General features: G+C 45.4%; 1 protein-coding gene across 10 annotated transcripts in view; it reads right to left on the bottom strand.

Annotated features, from left to right (window-relative positions):
• The window catches only part of SUSD1 (sushi domain containing 1), a 135,264-nt gene that overhangs the window by 23,305 nt on the left and 96,182 nt on the right, over positions 1-15,777 (bottom strand). For all 10 annotated transcript variants that reach the window (XM_021927275.2, XM_021927276.2, XM_031654402.1 and 7 more), the window contains one exon: positions 14,887-15,073. In XM_021927275.2, coding sequence (XP_021782967.2) covers positions 14,887-15,073 — 187 coding nt within the window. The remainder of the gene's footprint in view (positions 1-14,886; positions 15,074-15,777) is intronic.

The raw sequence follows: 15,777 nt of genomic DNA on the forward strand, positions 1-15,777 counted from the left end.
GCAAGGTAGGAACTTCTTCCCTCTCCAAAGTATTGGGAAAAGAGCTTGCACCTGGCCTTCCATCCATCCCTGTGATTTGTGAAACAGCTAGCTCCCACGTGGACCCATCCTTATTTTTTTTATTTTTCTTTCTTTCTTTCTTTCTTTCTTTTTTTTTTTTTTTTTTTTGGTGAGGTGGGGGCTGCCTGAAGGCAGAACAGGTGATTTCCCACCTTCTAGTCCCACTGTCCATCTCTAGGCAAACCTGAGTCAAGGTAAGCCTGAAGCCTGGTCTACATTTGCCCTATAGCCAGGGTTCCCAACCCCAGGTGGTGGACCAGTACCAGTTTGTGGCCTGTTAAGAACCAGGCCACGCAGCAGGAGGTGAGCAGCAGGTGACAAGCATTCCCGCCTGAGCTCCACCTCCTGTCAGATCAGTGGCAGCATTAGTTTCTCACGAGAGCGTGAACCCTATTGTGAACTGTGCATACAAGGTATCTAGGTTGTGCACTCCTTATGAGAATCTAATGCCTGATGATCTGAGGTGGAACAATTTTATCCCAAAACCATCCCTCTACCCACCCCAGTCCGTGGAAAAATTGTCTCTGATGAAACCAGTCCCTGGGGCCAACAAGGTTGGGGACCACTGCACTATAGCTTCAACTTCCCCACAGGTGGGGCACAAAGTGTAGGTATGGGAGGAAGTTCAAGAAGCTTCATTTTGGCCAGGTGCAGTGGTTCACGCCTGTAATCTCAGCACTTTGGGAGGCCAAGACAGGCAGATCACCTGAGGCCAGGAGTTTGAGACCAGCCTTGCCAACAGGGTGAGACCCTGTCTCTATTAAAGATGCAAAAATTAGCTGGGCATGATGGCGCACGCCTGTAATCCCAGCTACTTGGGAGGCAGAAGCAGGAGAATCACTTGAACTGGGCAGGCGGAGGTTGCAGTGAGCCAAGATCATGCCACTGTACTCCAGCCTGGGTGACAGAGTGAGACTCTGTCTCAAAAAAAAAAAGAAGCCTCAGACCCAAACCAGTTTTACCAGCAATAAAACTGGTTACTTTGATCCCTCTCTAACGTTTATGTATCTTCTTCAATTTCCCTAAACTCAGAGGTGGAACAAGTACAGTTATTATCTTAGAAAAACTCATTTTATAGATGAGGAAATTGATACATGAGAGATTGTTACTTGTCCAAAGGCCATACAATTAGCAAGTAGTAGAGTCAGAATTTGAACTCATGCTCTGCTACACACCTCTCTCATTCACCTTGGAGTATCTTGAAGATTTGGTTCTACCAATTGATCTGGCAAATTTCCATTAGCTTTGAGTGAATTAACAAACTCTACTTTAAAAACACTGCCAGGGACCGTGGCTCATGCCTGTAACCCTAGCACTTTGGGAGGCAGAGGTGGGCGGATCACTTGAGGTCAGGAGTTTGAGACTAGCCTGGACAACATGGTGAAATCCTGTCTCTATTAAAAAACACGAAAATTAGCCAGGCATGGTGGCACACCCGTGTAATCCCAGCTACTTGGGAGTCTGAGGCAGGAGGACCGCTTGAAGCTGGGAGCAGAGGTTGAAATAAGCCAAGATCGTGCCACTGCACTCCAGCCTGGGCAAAAAAGCGAGACTCCGTCTCAAAAAATAAAAATAAAAACATTGAATACCCAAAGATTTTACAAACCCATCAACTCCAAGAAAATGATCCACTTGCCACAATTACTGCAGAGTTAGAGGTCTACCCAGTGTGCTTCACATCAGAGAAGCTAGACTGCAGTTAACTGCAGAGATAGTATGATGTAGTGGGTAGGAACACAGGACTTAGGTTGCTATCCTGGTTCTATCACTTACAGCTCCAGCAGCCTCATCTGTTAAACAGAGGTAAAAACAACCTCTACCTCTGAGGAAATTAATGAGCCAATTAATAATGATTAACAATAATAGTTAATAAGTCCACACAAGTAAAGAGAATAAAACAGTGCCTGGAGCACAGCAGCCCTCGGCGCCTGTTGGCACCTGTATAATATCACTTGAGCTACTAGTTGCCAATTCTATGCTAGGAACTTTGCCTCTGCTGTTTCAACAAATCCTCACAGCAGCTCTACGTGACAATCATCTCTATCTTATCAGCGAGGAAATCAAGGCTCAGGCCGGCTGAGTCACACCACTAGAAGACGGCCAGCCGAGCCAAGTGTGGGACTCAGGGTAATTTGACTCCAAAGTCTCCTTTGCTACATTGCCAGGCTATGACAATGCTTGTGTTCACTTTGCCTGAGATTAAACCATGACCTAGAAGGAGAAACCTGGAATTACAAATCCCTGAGGAATGAGAGACCTCTGTGCCATCCCCAGCCTGAGACGGTAAGGAACAGAGCTTGGGGGTCCTGGGGGTGCCAAACAACAAATATCTCTTAATTAGCAGGTTCAAAGGGAAGGGATGAAGAGAAAAGAAAAAACTCAGAGATGACCCCAGGAGGGAGGTCATAGGGACAGGTTTAGCTCCTTCCCAACTTGAGCACACAGGAAATGCCATTCAAGGGGCTGTGACTTGTGATATAGAAAGAGGGTTCCTCACAGGACAGAGGGTGGCAACAGAAGCCAGGCAAAAGAGGCAGTGTCCCTAAGTCAGGGCTGGAGAGGCATTCTGCCGAATGAACAGGGGCTTGAAAGAAAACAAACCCGGAAGAGACCACGGAGAGCTACAACCCTGTCATTGTGAAACTCCCAAAGATGGGACACCCTGTGCCTGAGATTCTCCGAGTTCGTACACGTTGTCTTTTCATATGCTACATACTTTATATGTATGTGCTCAGCATCCCTTTTTCTGTGGCGAGCGGCCCTTCTCCTTCCCACATGGTTCTTATGGGGCCAGCATTCCCAGTACTCCAAAACCCCACTGACCCAGGGCCCAGGGATCATGGATTGCCATTCCCCAGTCAGAAGATGGCTCAAAAAAGAGCAATCTGTTTAACTGTAGGAGATTGGAGGCTTTTTGTTCTTGTTATTTATTTGGTTTTTGTTGTTGTTGTTGTTTTGTTGGGTTTGTTTTTTTTTTTTTTTTTTGGTTTTTTTTTGAGATGGAGTCTTGCTCTGTCACCCAGGCTGGAGTACAGTGGCACAATCTTGGCTCACTGCAATCTCTGCCTCCCAGGTTCAAGCAATTCTCCTGCCTCAACCTCCTGAGTAGCTGGGATTACAGGCATGCACCACCACGCCCAGCTAATTTTTGTATTTTTAGTAGAGATGGGGTTTCACCATGTTGGCCAGGCTGCTCTCAAACTCCTGACCTCAGGTGATCTGCCCACCTCTGCCTCCCAAAGTGCTGGGGTTACAGGCATGAGCCACCACGCCAGGCCTAGAAGATTGGAGGGTTTTATTCTTCTTCTTAGATTGTAGCTGTAAGTACCAGGTAGGCCAACAGTACAATGTCCATCCTCCAAAGTCTGGCTGGAAGAGTTTGGCAGAAAGAGGGCCTCATGGCTGGAAGAGCAATGGGGCCGTGGTGACATCACGTGTGGCTGGAGCTTGCTGTCTCCAAGCGAGATCCATCCTTGGCCTTCCCAGTTCTGTGATCCCACAAATTCCACCTGCTTAAGCTGGTTGGAGTTGGGTTTCTGTCCCTTGCAACCAAAAGAGCCCTGACTATAGAATGCATCCAGCGCCTTGGTATTCTGTGGAAGGGCAGAACCCTCAGCTGTGTACTGGCAGGAATTCTGGTGCTAAGGCCAAGTGGACACAGTAGGGAAGCGGTCCTTATGCATTTGTGTAAGAAGAATTGCTGTGAATTCCAGGCACATCCTAAACCACTTGAGTGGTGGAGACAGTGAGGACAGCAGGACGAACTGCCTTAAGAACTCCCTTTAGACCCTGGACTAAACCACCCCTCCTTCAAAGCCTATCACTGCATCAGCTCGGTAGGGCAAGGGAGGAAGGGCATGATGGAAGGAAAGAGAAAGATATATTAAAAATATATGTATGAATGCCTCCCCCATCCCCCCACCCTAGCCCTAAACCCTGCCACTATGAACCGAAGGACTCTGAGGCCAAAATAGATTCTCAAGACTGTATTTACCAGATTAGAAAATAGCTTTGGGGTAGAAACCCTCAATCTCAAATTATAATAAATAAAAACTTAGACCTGCCTGGACCTTTACAGTTGTTAAAGCACTACCATATATATTATTCATATATCTGCATTCAACAAACACCCATTAGCCACCTCTGCCCAGGCTCTGTGCTAGGCTGGGGGAGACAATCACGGAAGACATGGTTTCTGCTTTCCGGGAGCTTGGAGTGTAATCATGAAGACAGTTTTATAAAGGTAGTGGTCAGAGCTGTGATGGAGTTATACACAGAGCGCTGTGGATGTGAGGAGCAACATCTAACTGAAGGCAGGGAGCTGAGCCTATCAAACACAGAAATAGACATCTGCAGAGGCACGAGGTGGCGGCAGGGAGGGACAGAACTACACGGAGTTCCTGGCTGAAAGGTTGAGGTCTGGCAGAGTAGAAGTAGGTGGTCAGGTTAGAGGGGTAGGTGTGGGTCAGATCTGAGAGATCTGAGGCTCTGGAAGTAATGAGAAGCCGTTTAAAGATTTTTAGCAGGCTGGGTGCAGTGGCTCATGCCTGTAATCCCAGCACTCTGGGAGGTTGACGCAGGCAGGTTGTTTGAGGCCAAGAGTTCAAGATCAGGTTGGGCAACATGGTGAAACCTCGCCTCTACAAAAAATTTTTAAAATTAGCCAGGCACAGTGGTGTGCACCTGTGATCCCAGCTACTCAGGAGGCCGAGATGGGAGGATTACTTGAGCCCGGGAGGTAGAGATTGCAGTGAGCCAAGATTGCACCACTGTACTCCAGCCTGGGCAACAGCTAGACCCTGTCTCAAAAAAAAGAAAAAAAAATTTTAGCAGATCTGCACAAAAATACAATTTAGAGAGCTGATCGAAAGATGAACAGAAAAAAGGCAAAAACACAGGTTGTCCAATAATCTAGGTCGGAAGTGCTTGAGGTCTGCTGCAAGTGACAGCACAGAGAATGGACAAGAGGGGACAAACGGAAGCCTTGCTCAAGGGAGAGATGGCAGGAATCTGGCAACCAAGTCAGTGGTGATGTCATTTACCAAGTCTTGGGGAAGACGAGCAGCAGCTCGCTTCTAGGTCTGTTCAGGCTGAAGTGTATAAGGAATCCTCCAGCAGGCTGTTAGAAACGTAGGTCTGAAGCCTGGGAGCAAACCCCGTGGTGGAGACACAGAGGCAGCTCACGGGGAGGAGCGAACCTGGCCACCAGGGAGACGGTGTATCTGAGGACAGATGGGAGCCAAGGGCGGACCACCGAGAAACCCAGGCTTTAAGACCAGGTGGAGGAGGAAGAGAACTTTGTGGCCTTTATGAAACAGTGTTAAGTCTAGAATTTCTCCCAGGGTCTCTTAGACACTGCAGCATAGATCATGTTTTTCCTGAACCTGTGGGATTGCCAGGTGCCCCAGGAGGTCACCTGGAAAAGCCTCTGCTTAGAGTCTAGGCCTCACATCACTCGTTTGTTGAAATGAAAGTCTACGCTATTTTCAAGAGCAGTCCAGAGAGAGATTCCTTAGGATACAGCTGAGAAGACAACAGCTGGATTCCTGCAGCAGTGATGGAGGAGAGAGGAAAAGCCCCCACATGTGCCCTGGGAACGTACCCCTTCCCTTTGAGATCTAACTGCCCTCAGGCCCTTTGCTATCACTGAAATGCCCTTTCACTTGTGATGTTTTGTTGTCACAGTAAAATTAACGTTTTCTATTACGTATTTCCACTTCTCAGCCCAGGTGGAGATTAACTGGTTACTCTTCTCTGTGTCACAACTCCGAGCAGCCCCCCGCCCGCCCGCCCGCCCCGCCTCCACCGGCTCTTTTAAGTTACTCCTCTTTGTTCTTCTCCAAGAGTAATAATTCTAGTTCCTCTAATCTCTTGGCTAACATTTTAAAACCACCCAGGAGCAGCAGAGCAAAGTGCTCACTGAGCTCAGAAGAGGCAATTGCAGACAGAGCAGGGAGGCCATCCCCCTGCTTGGTCCAGGTGACGTTGCTCGTTCCCAATCTAGGGTCACAGCTTTCAAGGCACCACGGTCATCTGGTTCAATCAACATGTGACTTTGAGACCATTTTCTGCTCTGTTTGCCTAAGGCCTCCCCACTTTATATTTTATTTTTTGTTTTTGTTTTTGCTTTTTGAGACTGAGTTTAGCTCTTGTCGCCCAGGCTGGAGTGCAATGGTGCAATCTCAGCTCACTACAGCCTCCGCCTCCCAGGCTCAAGCAATTCTCCTGCCACAGCCTCCCGAGTAGCTGGGATTACAGGCATGCGCCACCACACCCGGTCGATTTATGTATTTTTAGTAGAGATGGGGTTTCACCATGTTGGCCAGGCTGGTCCCAAACTCCTGACCTCAGGTGATCCACCCACCTCAGCCTCCCAAAGTGCTGGGATTATAGGCATGAGGCATCATGCCCAGACCCTGCCTTATATTTTAAACAGTCTACTTTTTCTCTCCAACGTACAAGCCTAAGTCTCATCAGGCTGGTTCTCAGTCACATTTTGAGGCGAAACAAACTTGACTTTCAGCTGAATTTTCCAAGGTGCTCTTCCTTGTCTCCCATACTGATATCCTAGGCAGACCTGCTCTCCTTTCCATCAGCCTCGTTACTGATTTAAACTGAATTAGACCCAAGGCAAGAAATGGGTCCTGCCTGTGCTGGAAAGTATAGCTCTTTCACCCTGGTGTGTGAGATGGGAGAGGAACCAGAACAGAGACCTTCATGACCATTCTCGGATGTCAGGAATATCCATCCTCTGCTAGAAGCAAATGACAAAAGAAATTCCCACATGGGGGGAAATGTGGGGAAAAGTAATGAAGGAGAATTTACTCTGCAAAAAAAACATATTAAATGTATCATAAAATTACAACAATTGAAATAGTAAAGTACACGCACAGGACAGATAAAGCAGTCTAGACAGTCTAGAAATAGACCCAAAGAAATGTACCAGGTGGCGTGGATGGTCAGTATTTCCAAAGGTGATAGGGAACTGACTTACAGCTGGGGAGAAAAATTACCATGTAAATTTAGCCTTATATCAGACATCAGAATAAATTCCAAATGAACCTAAGTGGTTTTTTGGAGGGGTTTTTGTGTTTTGTTTTGTTTTGTTTTGTTTTTAAGAAAAGTGGTCTCACTGTGTCGCCCAGGCTGGAGTGCACTGCCATGATCATAGTTCCCTGCAGCCTTGAACTCCTGGACTCAAGCAGTCCCCTCTCCTCAGCCTCCTAGAGCACTGTAATTACAGGAATGAGCCACTGTGCCCAGCCCAAACCTTAATTTTAAGCGCAAAAAAGCAGGTCAGGTGCAGTGACTCCCACCTATAATCCTAGCTTTTTGGGAGGCCTAGGCAAAAATGATTGCTTGGGCTCAGGAGTTTGAGACCAGTCTGGGCAACATAGTAAGACTTCATCTTTACAAAAAGTGAAACATTAGCAGGGTGTGATGGTATGCACCTGTAGTCTCGGCTACTTGGGAGGCGGAGGCAGGAGGACTGCTTGAGCCCAGGAGTTTGAGGATGCAGTAAGCTATGATTGATTGTGCCACAGCACTCCAGCCTGGGTGATAGAGTGAGATCACCATGTCTAAAAAAAATTTTTTAAATAAAAAATAAAGAGAAAAAATAAAATAAATGCAAAAAGAAAAACTATTAAGAAGGATAAGAAAATATTAAAGAATAAGAATTAATCTGATTTCAGAGTGAGAAAGGCTTTTCTTGTCATGACCAGAGGCAGAAACTATAAAGACATCAATAGAATTGATTACATAAAAATTTTAAATGTTTAAATGTCAAAAAATATTGAAAAGGCCTGGCACAGTGGCTCACGCCTGTAATCCTGGCACTTTGGGAGGCCAAGCTAGGTGGATCATCTGAGGTCAGGAGTTTGAGATCAGCCTGGCCAACATGGTGAAACCCCATCTCTACTAAAAATACAAAAATTAGCCGGGGGTGGTGGTGCATGCCTGTAGTCCCAGCTACTTGGGAGGCTGAGGCAAAAGAATAGCTTGAACCCAGGAGGCAGAGGTTGCAGTGTGCCGAGATCGGCCACTGCACTCCAGCCAGGGCAACATAATGAAACTCAGTCTCAAAAAAAAAAAAAAAATTGAAAAGAAAGTAAAAGAGGAAATAGCCTTGGAGTAGGAATTTGTAATATTTATAAAAAGATTAATATCACTAATGAAGGTAAACTATTAAATCAACCAAAGAAAAAGAGTAATGTAAGTACAAATGTGTTAAAATTTCTCCATGTAAAACCCATCAAAATGAACAAAAAGAACCAAAAATGGAAGAAAATTTTATCTGCATCAAAACTCAGCAACGTCTCCAACTTTGTACTACAAACTTCAAGTAAACACAAACAATTGAATTAAAATACAACTCCACTGCCCAAAAACCCAGTACAATGCTACTTTTCTGAATTTTCTATAATAAAAAGTAGGTAGAAAAATAAACACATCATGATGGTTCTTTTCTAATCCTCAGGCGCCTCTCCAGATATATCATCCCATCCAAAGCCTGGTAAATTAAAATTGGAGGCAACAGAAAAAATAGTAGCTTCCACCACAAGTCATCAGCTAGATAGATCTTCTCTATCAATAAAGTTATGAGACTTGACCTCCCAAGGAGAAGAAACCAATTTCTTTTCATCTGTACATCCTCAGTAGGCAGCACAGGTCTTTGTACATAACCAATCGAAAAATATTTGCTAGTGGCTTCTCAAGACATCTCTTTTTTCTTTCTTTTTTTTTTTTTCTTTTTTTTTTTTGAGACAGAGTCTCGCTCTGCTGTCTAGGCTGGATTGCAGTGGCACAATCTCGGCTCACTACAACCTCTACCTCCTGGCTTCAGGAGATTCTCCTGCCTCAGCCTCCCAGGTAGGTGGGATTACAAGCACCCACCACCACACCCAGCTAATTTTTGTATTTTTAGTAGAGACTAGGTTTCACCATGTTGGCCAGGCTGGTCTTGAACTCACCCACCTCAACTTCCAAAAGTGCTGGGATGGGATTACAGGCGTGAGCCACCGCACCTGGCCAACCCATCTCATTTTTAACAAATACAAGTAAATAAATAAATATTTGCTAAATTAAATGGTTACATCTGAGCATCCCCCTCCCCTACTCCCAACACACATAGAAACTCTGGTTTCCAGCCTTCTGATCTAAGAAAACCTTCTCATGCACATTTTATAAAAGCCAACATTGGCCGGGATTCAGGTGCTGGTAGCAAGAGGGTCTGGGAGACACCCATCCCTACACAGCCATTTACGTGGGGACTTGGGGTTTGTTTTGAAGCTAGAAAGCAGTTGGGAGATTTCTGGGAATGAGAGAAATAGGTGGACCGTGGAAGCATGGAAGGGCAAACGTGCCTCTCCTTGCGTGACCTAATGTTAGGGTTCCAGATATCAAAAGAGCTTGTGTCCATGGAAGAGTTGGAAAGGAAAACTGCTGGCATGAAGGCCAGTCCCTCTGCTGACCTGTGCTGCAGCTTCAGTCCTCTGGGAGCCAGGGAGCCCCCCAGGGATAAGTGTGGCACCCTGGAACCAGCCAGGGGAGATGCGTTTCTCACTGAGGACACCCGTATGGCATGAAAGAGAAGTCTCGGTAAAAGAAACCAAGAGACCTGGTCCTGCACAGTCTTCCCTGAGGACATCCCATCGTGGAGGGCAGTGTCAGAGGCAGGGGCAGGGAGCATCGGGGTAGTCCTGGCTGGACCTCTCTGATAAAGTGACAATCTGATAAATGCGTGGGACACACCTGTGTTTTCCATTGTTTTCCTAGCCATCTGAAAAAGTACTTTCCTTTTTCTTGTTATGAATACAATGAGAGACGGGAAATTTCTCAAAGAAGTTGCCAGCCTTGGTACTGAAGACATGGGAATAAATAATTTCCTTTTCATCTTTTCTTCCCTTTGCTCCTCCAGCATGCTTAGTTCCATAATAAACATTCCATCTCAAATGATCACCACGTTGTGTAAGACAAGTGGTCTGGTTTATCTCCACATTTATGTATGTATTGGCTTTCTCATGCTCATTCTTTCTCTCTCTTCCCCTTCCCCCCCAACCACTACATCCTCCTCTCTCTTCTCTCTCTGGTTTCCTCTTTCTCTCTCTCTCCCTATAAGAAAATGTTGCCTACAAGCTTTTAGACTTAGCAAGAAAATAGCATACTCATCTGGGCAGTGGCTCATGCCTGTAATCCCAGCACTTTCAGAGGCTAAGGCAGGCAGATCACTTGAGGTCAGGAGTTTGAGACCAGCTTGGACAACATGGCAAAACCTCATCTCTACTAAAAATGTATTTTTAAAATTAGATGGGCCTGGTGGTGCGTGACTGTAATTCCCGCTACGTGGGAGGTTGGGGCATGAGAATCGCTGGAACCTGGGAGATGGAGGTTGCAGTGAGCCGAGATCACACCACTGTGTGAGCAACAGAGCAAGCCTAGGCAACAGAGCCTGGGCAACAGAGAAAGACTCTGTCTCAAAAAAAGAAAGGAAAAGGGAAAGGAAGGGAAGGAAGCCAGTGCAGTGGCTCACACCTGTGATCCCAGCACTTTGGGACGCCAAGGTGGGAGGATCACTTAAGGCCAGGAGTTCAAGATCAGCCTGGCCAACATGGTGAAACCCCATCTCTACTAAATATACAAAATTAGCCAGGCGTGGTGGCACACACCTGTAATCCCAGCTACTTGGGAGGCTGAGACATAAGAATCACTTGAACTCAGGAGGTGGAAGTTGCAGTGAGCCGAGATCACGCCACTGCATTCCAGCCCGGGCAACAAAGCGAAATTCTGTCTCAAAAAAAAAAAAAAAAAAAAGAAAAGAAAAGAAAAAGAAAATAGCACACTCAATATGCGGATGCTCTTCTAACTCTTTGGGGCCTGCATTGAGGATGAAACTTTGTTCCTCGCCCTGTCCTAAAGGGGATATGTGCTGTGGGGCTATCCTGAAGAATTCGTTCAATGTGCCATCTGCAGCCTATCAGCCAAGAGTCAGAAACACCGTGAGGCCACAGCTCCATCTCACCCACCCCCTCGCCAGCCCCTGCTTTCCTGCATTCACCGAAACACTTGCCTCTGTCCCTCAACATTCCTAGAACCTTCACTGTCCTCTGAGGTCAGCGATGTATTTAAAGCACTTGTTTACATCCTGTTCCCATCAGTAAGATTTAATGTAAGATACTCAGAAGGGAAATTCCACTCTCTTTCCTTCTGGGAAATGAGCAGCTACATTGTCCAGACCCAAATCCTTAGCCTAACATTTCTGCCAAAATTCAAAAGTTCATGATTTTACCAAAATAAGGCCACACACATCTTAGGCAACCACGAGTATCTCTTCACATCAATAAGTAAGCTTTTCTTTTTTCCTCCTTGTATAAAAGAAAGGAGTTGGTTTTTTTTTTTTTTAACTCTTTCATAAGATCTAAGCAACTTGATTTTTTTGTGCTTTTTTAAAATTACAAATCCTTTAACATGGGTAGAGTTGGAAAATAGTCATCTCAATGAACATTAAACAGCTCAACAATGTCCCCTGGTGGCCATGAGCACAGAGAGAGGGAACTTGAACCACTAAAGCTCTATTCAGCCGACAAAACAAGGTAGGAGTAAGTGTCTCATCAAAATGAAACTCCCTCCCCTTAACTCAAAAAAATATGCAATGGTCCTTCAAACCAGAAAAGCACAGCATCCAAACATGATAAAAACCACAGAGTAGGAAATGGAGACGGAATCGCTATTCATTTTAATAAGTCACCACAGAAAGAAATGCCCAAACTGAATACCACTTGTCTCTCCAGCCCAAAATGTAGGGAATTCTTTTTGGTAGCAAGAATTCATTGCCTAACCAGACATCTCCTCAATACCAATACAACCCACTGGCTGTTATTTTAAAATTTTGGGCTGTTACGCTATCTATCAGTACTAATCTTACTCGCTGAGGATTTAATGTAAAACATACAGACAAAAATCACTGTCTTCAAGAAGCTCCTATTTTAGTGGGAAAGAAAGAAAATAAACAAAAAATAAAAAGGTTTCTAGAAAACAAGCTCTAGGCTGGGCACAGAGACTCGTGCCTATAATCTCAACACTTTGGGAGGCGAGATGGGAGGATCACTTGAGGCCAGAAGTTCAAGACCAGCCTAGGCAACATAGGAAGAACCTCATAGCTACAGGAAAAAAAAAAAAAAACAAAAAACCTTTTGTAACTAACCAGGCATGGTTGCATGCGCTTGTACTCCCAGCTACTCAGGAGGCTGAGGCAGAAGGATTGCTACAGCCCAAGGGCTCAAGGCTGCAGTGAGTTATGATTGCACCACTGCACTCCAGCCTGGGTGACAGAGTGAGACCCTATCTCTAAAAACTAATAATTCAAATTTTTTATTAATATGAAGCTCTATGAAGAAATTTAATCAGGGTAAGTAGATACAGAGTAATAGCGTGGAGGCTGGTGATGGCAGTTGAGCAGGCACTTGAACAACTATGGAGAAACCATATGTTGACAGTGTCCCGGGAAGTATGAACTGCAGATGGAAAAGTCTGGAGGCTGGAAAAACTTTGACCCATTCAAGGAACTGCAAGAAGGCCAGGGAGAAGCAAGAGGTTGCTGTCTTAGATTAGGGTAGTTGCGGAAAAGGCACAGGTGGGGAGAAGTGGTTGAATTCAGAATATATTTCAGACAGCAAGCCAACAGGGCTTGTTGACAGATGAGAAATTTGGGGATAGCATAGAACTAGTTGGGACTTGGTTTTGGCCTAAACAATTGGGTGAATAGGAATGCCAATAACAGACGGAGAATAACTGGTCAGAGCCAGAGAAGCCTGGGTGGAAATAGATTTGGGGATAAGGGCAGAGGTGAGAAATCACAAGTTTCATTTGATTTGCCTATTCGATGTTCAATAGGACATGTGTAGAAGATGGGTGGATATATGGGTCTGGTGCTCAAAGGAGAGGCTGGGACTAGAAATTGGTCTTTGGAAATCCTCTGCATATAGGTAATATTTATAGCCATAAGATGGGTTGAGATTACCTAAGCAGAAAGGGTAGATAATGAAGAAAAGGAGGCTGAAGAGGGGTCATGAAAGAAGTTGGAGCTAGCAAAGAAGACTGAGAGAGTACAGCAAGGCAGAAGGAACCAAAACCAAGGGAGAGGGGTTTTTAAGAGGGAGGGAGTGTCAACGCTATGGAGAAAATCAGATAAGAACAAAACTGGCCATTGGATTTGGCAAGATGGCGATGAAACGAAGAGCCTTTCAGTAAAGCAATGAAGACGTACATTTCCCACATGGGATGAGTGAAAGCGAGAAAAGAAGGTAGGGATGTAGAGCCTACAGAACAGCCATTTCTTTCAAGGAGTTTTCATAGAAAGGGACAGAAAGAAGGCAAAGTAGCTGAAGACAAATATGGGCTGAAAGAAGGTCTGTTCATTTTTTCTTTCTTTTCATTAGTAAGGGAGACATGCTAGGTAATGCTGGGGATAATTCTGTATTGAGGGGAAGTGCTGATCGGGAAAGAAGGGATGGGATCTAATGCACAAGTTGAGGGGATGGCAGCCTTACACGGGAGCAGGGACAGGAGGGGAGGCAGAACAGGGGATGCAGGGAGGAACGGCAGGGCTGAGGGTGGGAAGTCCTCACCTGACTACTTCTAATTTCTCAGTGAAATAAGAATCAAGAAGCTAATACGCTTAGTATTAGAGCATGTATGAAGTAGGGGTCACAGATGTGAAGAGGGAGGAGAAAATGAGTGGAAAGTGAATTTACTGGGGCCCTATAGCAAGAGGATTGCAATCATTGTCCCCTGATAGTAATCTACTTTTTTTTTTTTTTTTTTTTTTTGAGATGGAGTTTTGCTCTTGTTGCCTAGGCTGGAGTGCGATCTCAGCTCACCACAACCTCCACCTCCAGGTTCAAGCAATTCTCCTGCCTCAGCCTCCTGAGTAGCTGGGATTACAGGCACCCGACATTATGCCCAGCTAATTTTTGTATTTTTTAGTAGAGACGGGGTTTCACCATGTCGGCCAGGCTGGTCTCAAACTCCTAACCTCATGTGATCCACCCTCCTCAGCTTCCCAAAGTGCTGGGATTACAGGTGTGAGCCACTGCGCCTGGCTAGTAATCTACTCTCAAAGCACTTGCAACAGGATGCCAACTAAATAGTACTGAGAAAGAAACAGCCACAAGCGTCTTTTGTTTAAGTATGAAGTATTTTAAATGCTTTAAATATCCAGAAAGTATATAACCAACACCATGGACACACCACTCACATTTCATCAATGCTACATTTTGTTTCAGCTATCTTCCCCTCCCCTCCCCCGTAGACCTCCCCTGTGGTTATCAGGTATCTTTTTAAGAATAAAACATAACAGCCTGGACGCAGTGGATCACGCCTGTAATCCCAGCACTTTGGGAGGCCGAGGCAGGCGGACTGCTTGAGCCTAGGAGTTCGAGACCAGCCTGGGCAACATAGTGAAACCCGTCTCTACAAAAAATACAGAAATTAGCCAGGCGTGGTGGCGTATACACCTATAATCCCAGCTACTCAAGAGGCTGAGGCGAGAGGATCATTTAAGCCCAGGTCAAGGCTGCAGTGAGCCATGATCGTGCCTCTGCACCCCAGCCTGGGAGACAGCAAGACCCTGCCTCAAAAAAAGAAAAAAGAATAAAACATAACAGTCACAGTTATAAGCGCCTTAAGACACCTCTCCAATTCCATGTCCTTCCTCCTCTCCCTGTTAAAGTTCATTATATAATGATAAAACAGTGTTCCTCTTTATCAGGACCTATGAACAATTCTGTGGTAACTTCGTTAATCCAAATGCTGTTATTCAAGATTTACCTGTTATCTGGGTTGTCAGTGAGATGACCACAGGAAGTTCCGAAGACAGAGCCCGGAGACTGACATTGTAGTCAGTACCCGGATGCAGGTCCAAGCACACCTCGGGATCTCGGCTGCTGCTACTGATATTAAAGGTCATTTCCTGGGCAAACTCCTTCTGATACCATCTCTGGCCCCAAATGTGAAACTGAAACACAAAAAAGCTCACTGGGTGAAAGCTTAAAAGGCTTTAGATGTCTTGAAACCTCTCCCTTTTCTTTCGTTCTTTTCTTTTTTTTTTTCTTTTTAAGTTGGGGGCCTCACTCTATCACCCACGCTGGAGTACAGTGGCACCATCTCGGCTCACTGCAGCCTCAACCTCCCAGGCTCAAGTGATCCTCCCTCCTCAGCCTCCCATGTAGCTGGGACCACAGATGCGTGCCACTACATCCAGCTAATTTTTGTATGTTTTGTAGAGACAGGGTTTCGCCATGTTGCCCAGCCTGGTCTCAAACTCCTGAGCTCAAGTGATCTGCCTGCCTCGAATCCCAAAGTGCTGGGATTACAGGCGTGAGCCACCACGCCCAACCCCTTCCTGTTTTTATAAGCTTTCTTCCTCTCTCTCTCTCTCTCTAGACTCTAATGTTTCTTCAAAAGGTGAAATGCAGCAGTAAGCAAATATTAGAGTTGCAATACTATAAATATTGTACTTAAAATATTATTCGTATAATAAATATATTTTTAAATAAAAACACACAAAAGGCTGAGGTCCCAATACTGGCAACTTTCTCCTTCTTGTTCTCACACATACAGTGCACATACCCAACAAGAAAGTCTATTGGCAAAACGGCAGGAGCGAGGACAAGAACATTTTCCAAGAAAGAATATTAGGAATCCAAACTAAGCAGGACC

The sequence above is a fragment of the Papio anubis genome, chromosome 13, assembly GCF_008728515.1.
Source record: "Papio anubis isolate 15944 chromosome 13, Panubis1.0, whole genome shotgun sequence".
Lineage (NCBI taxonomy): Eukaryota > Metazoa > Chordata > Mammalia > Primates > Cercopithecidae > Papio > Papio anubis.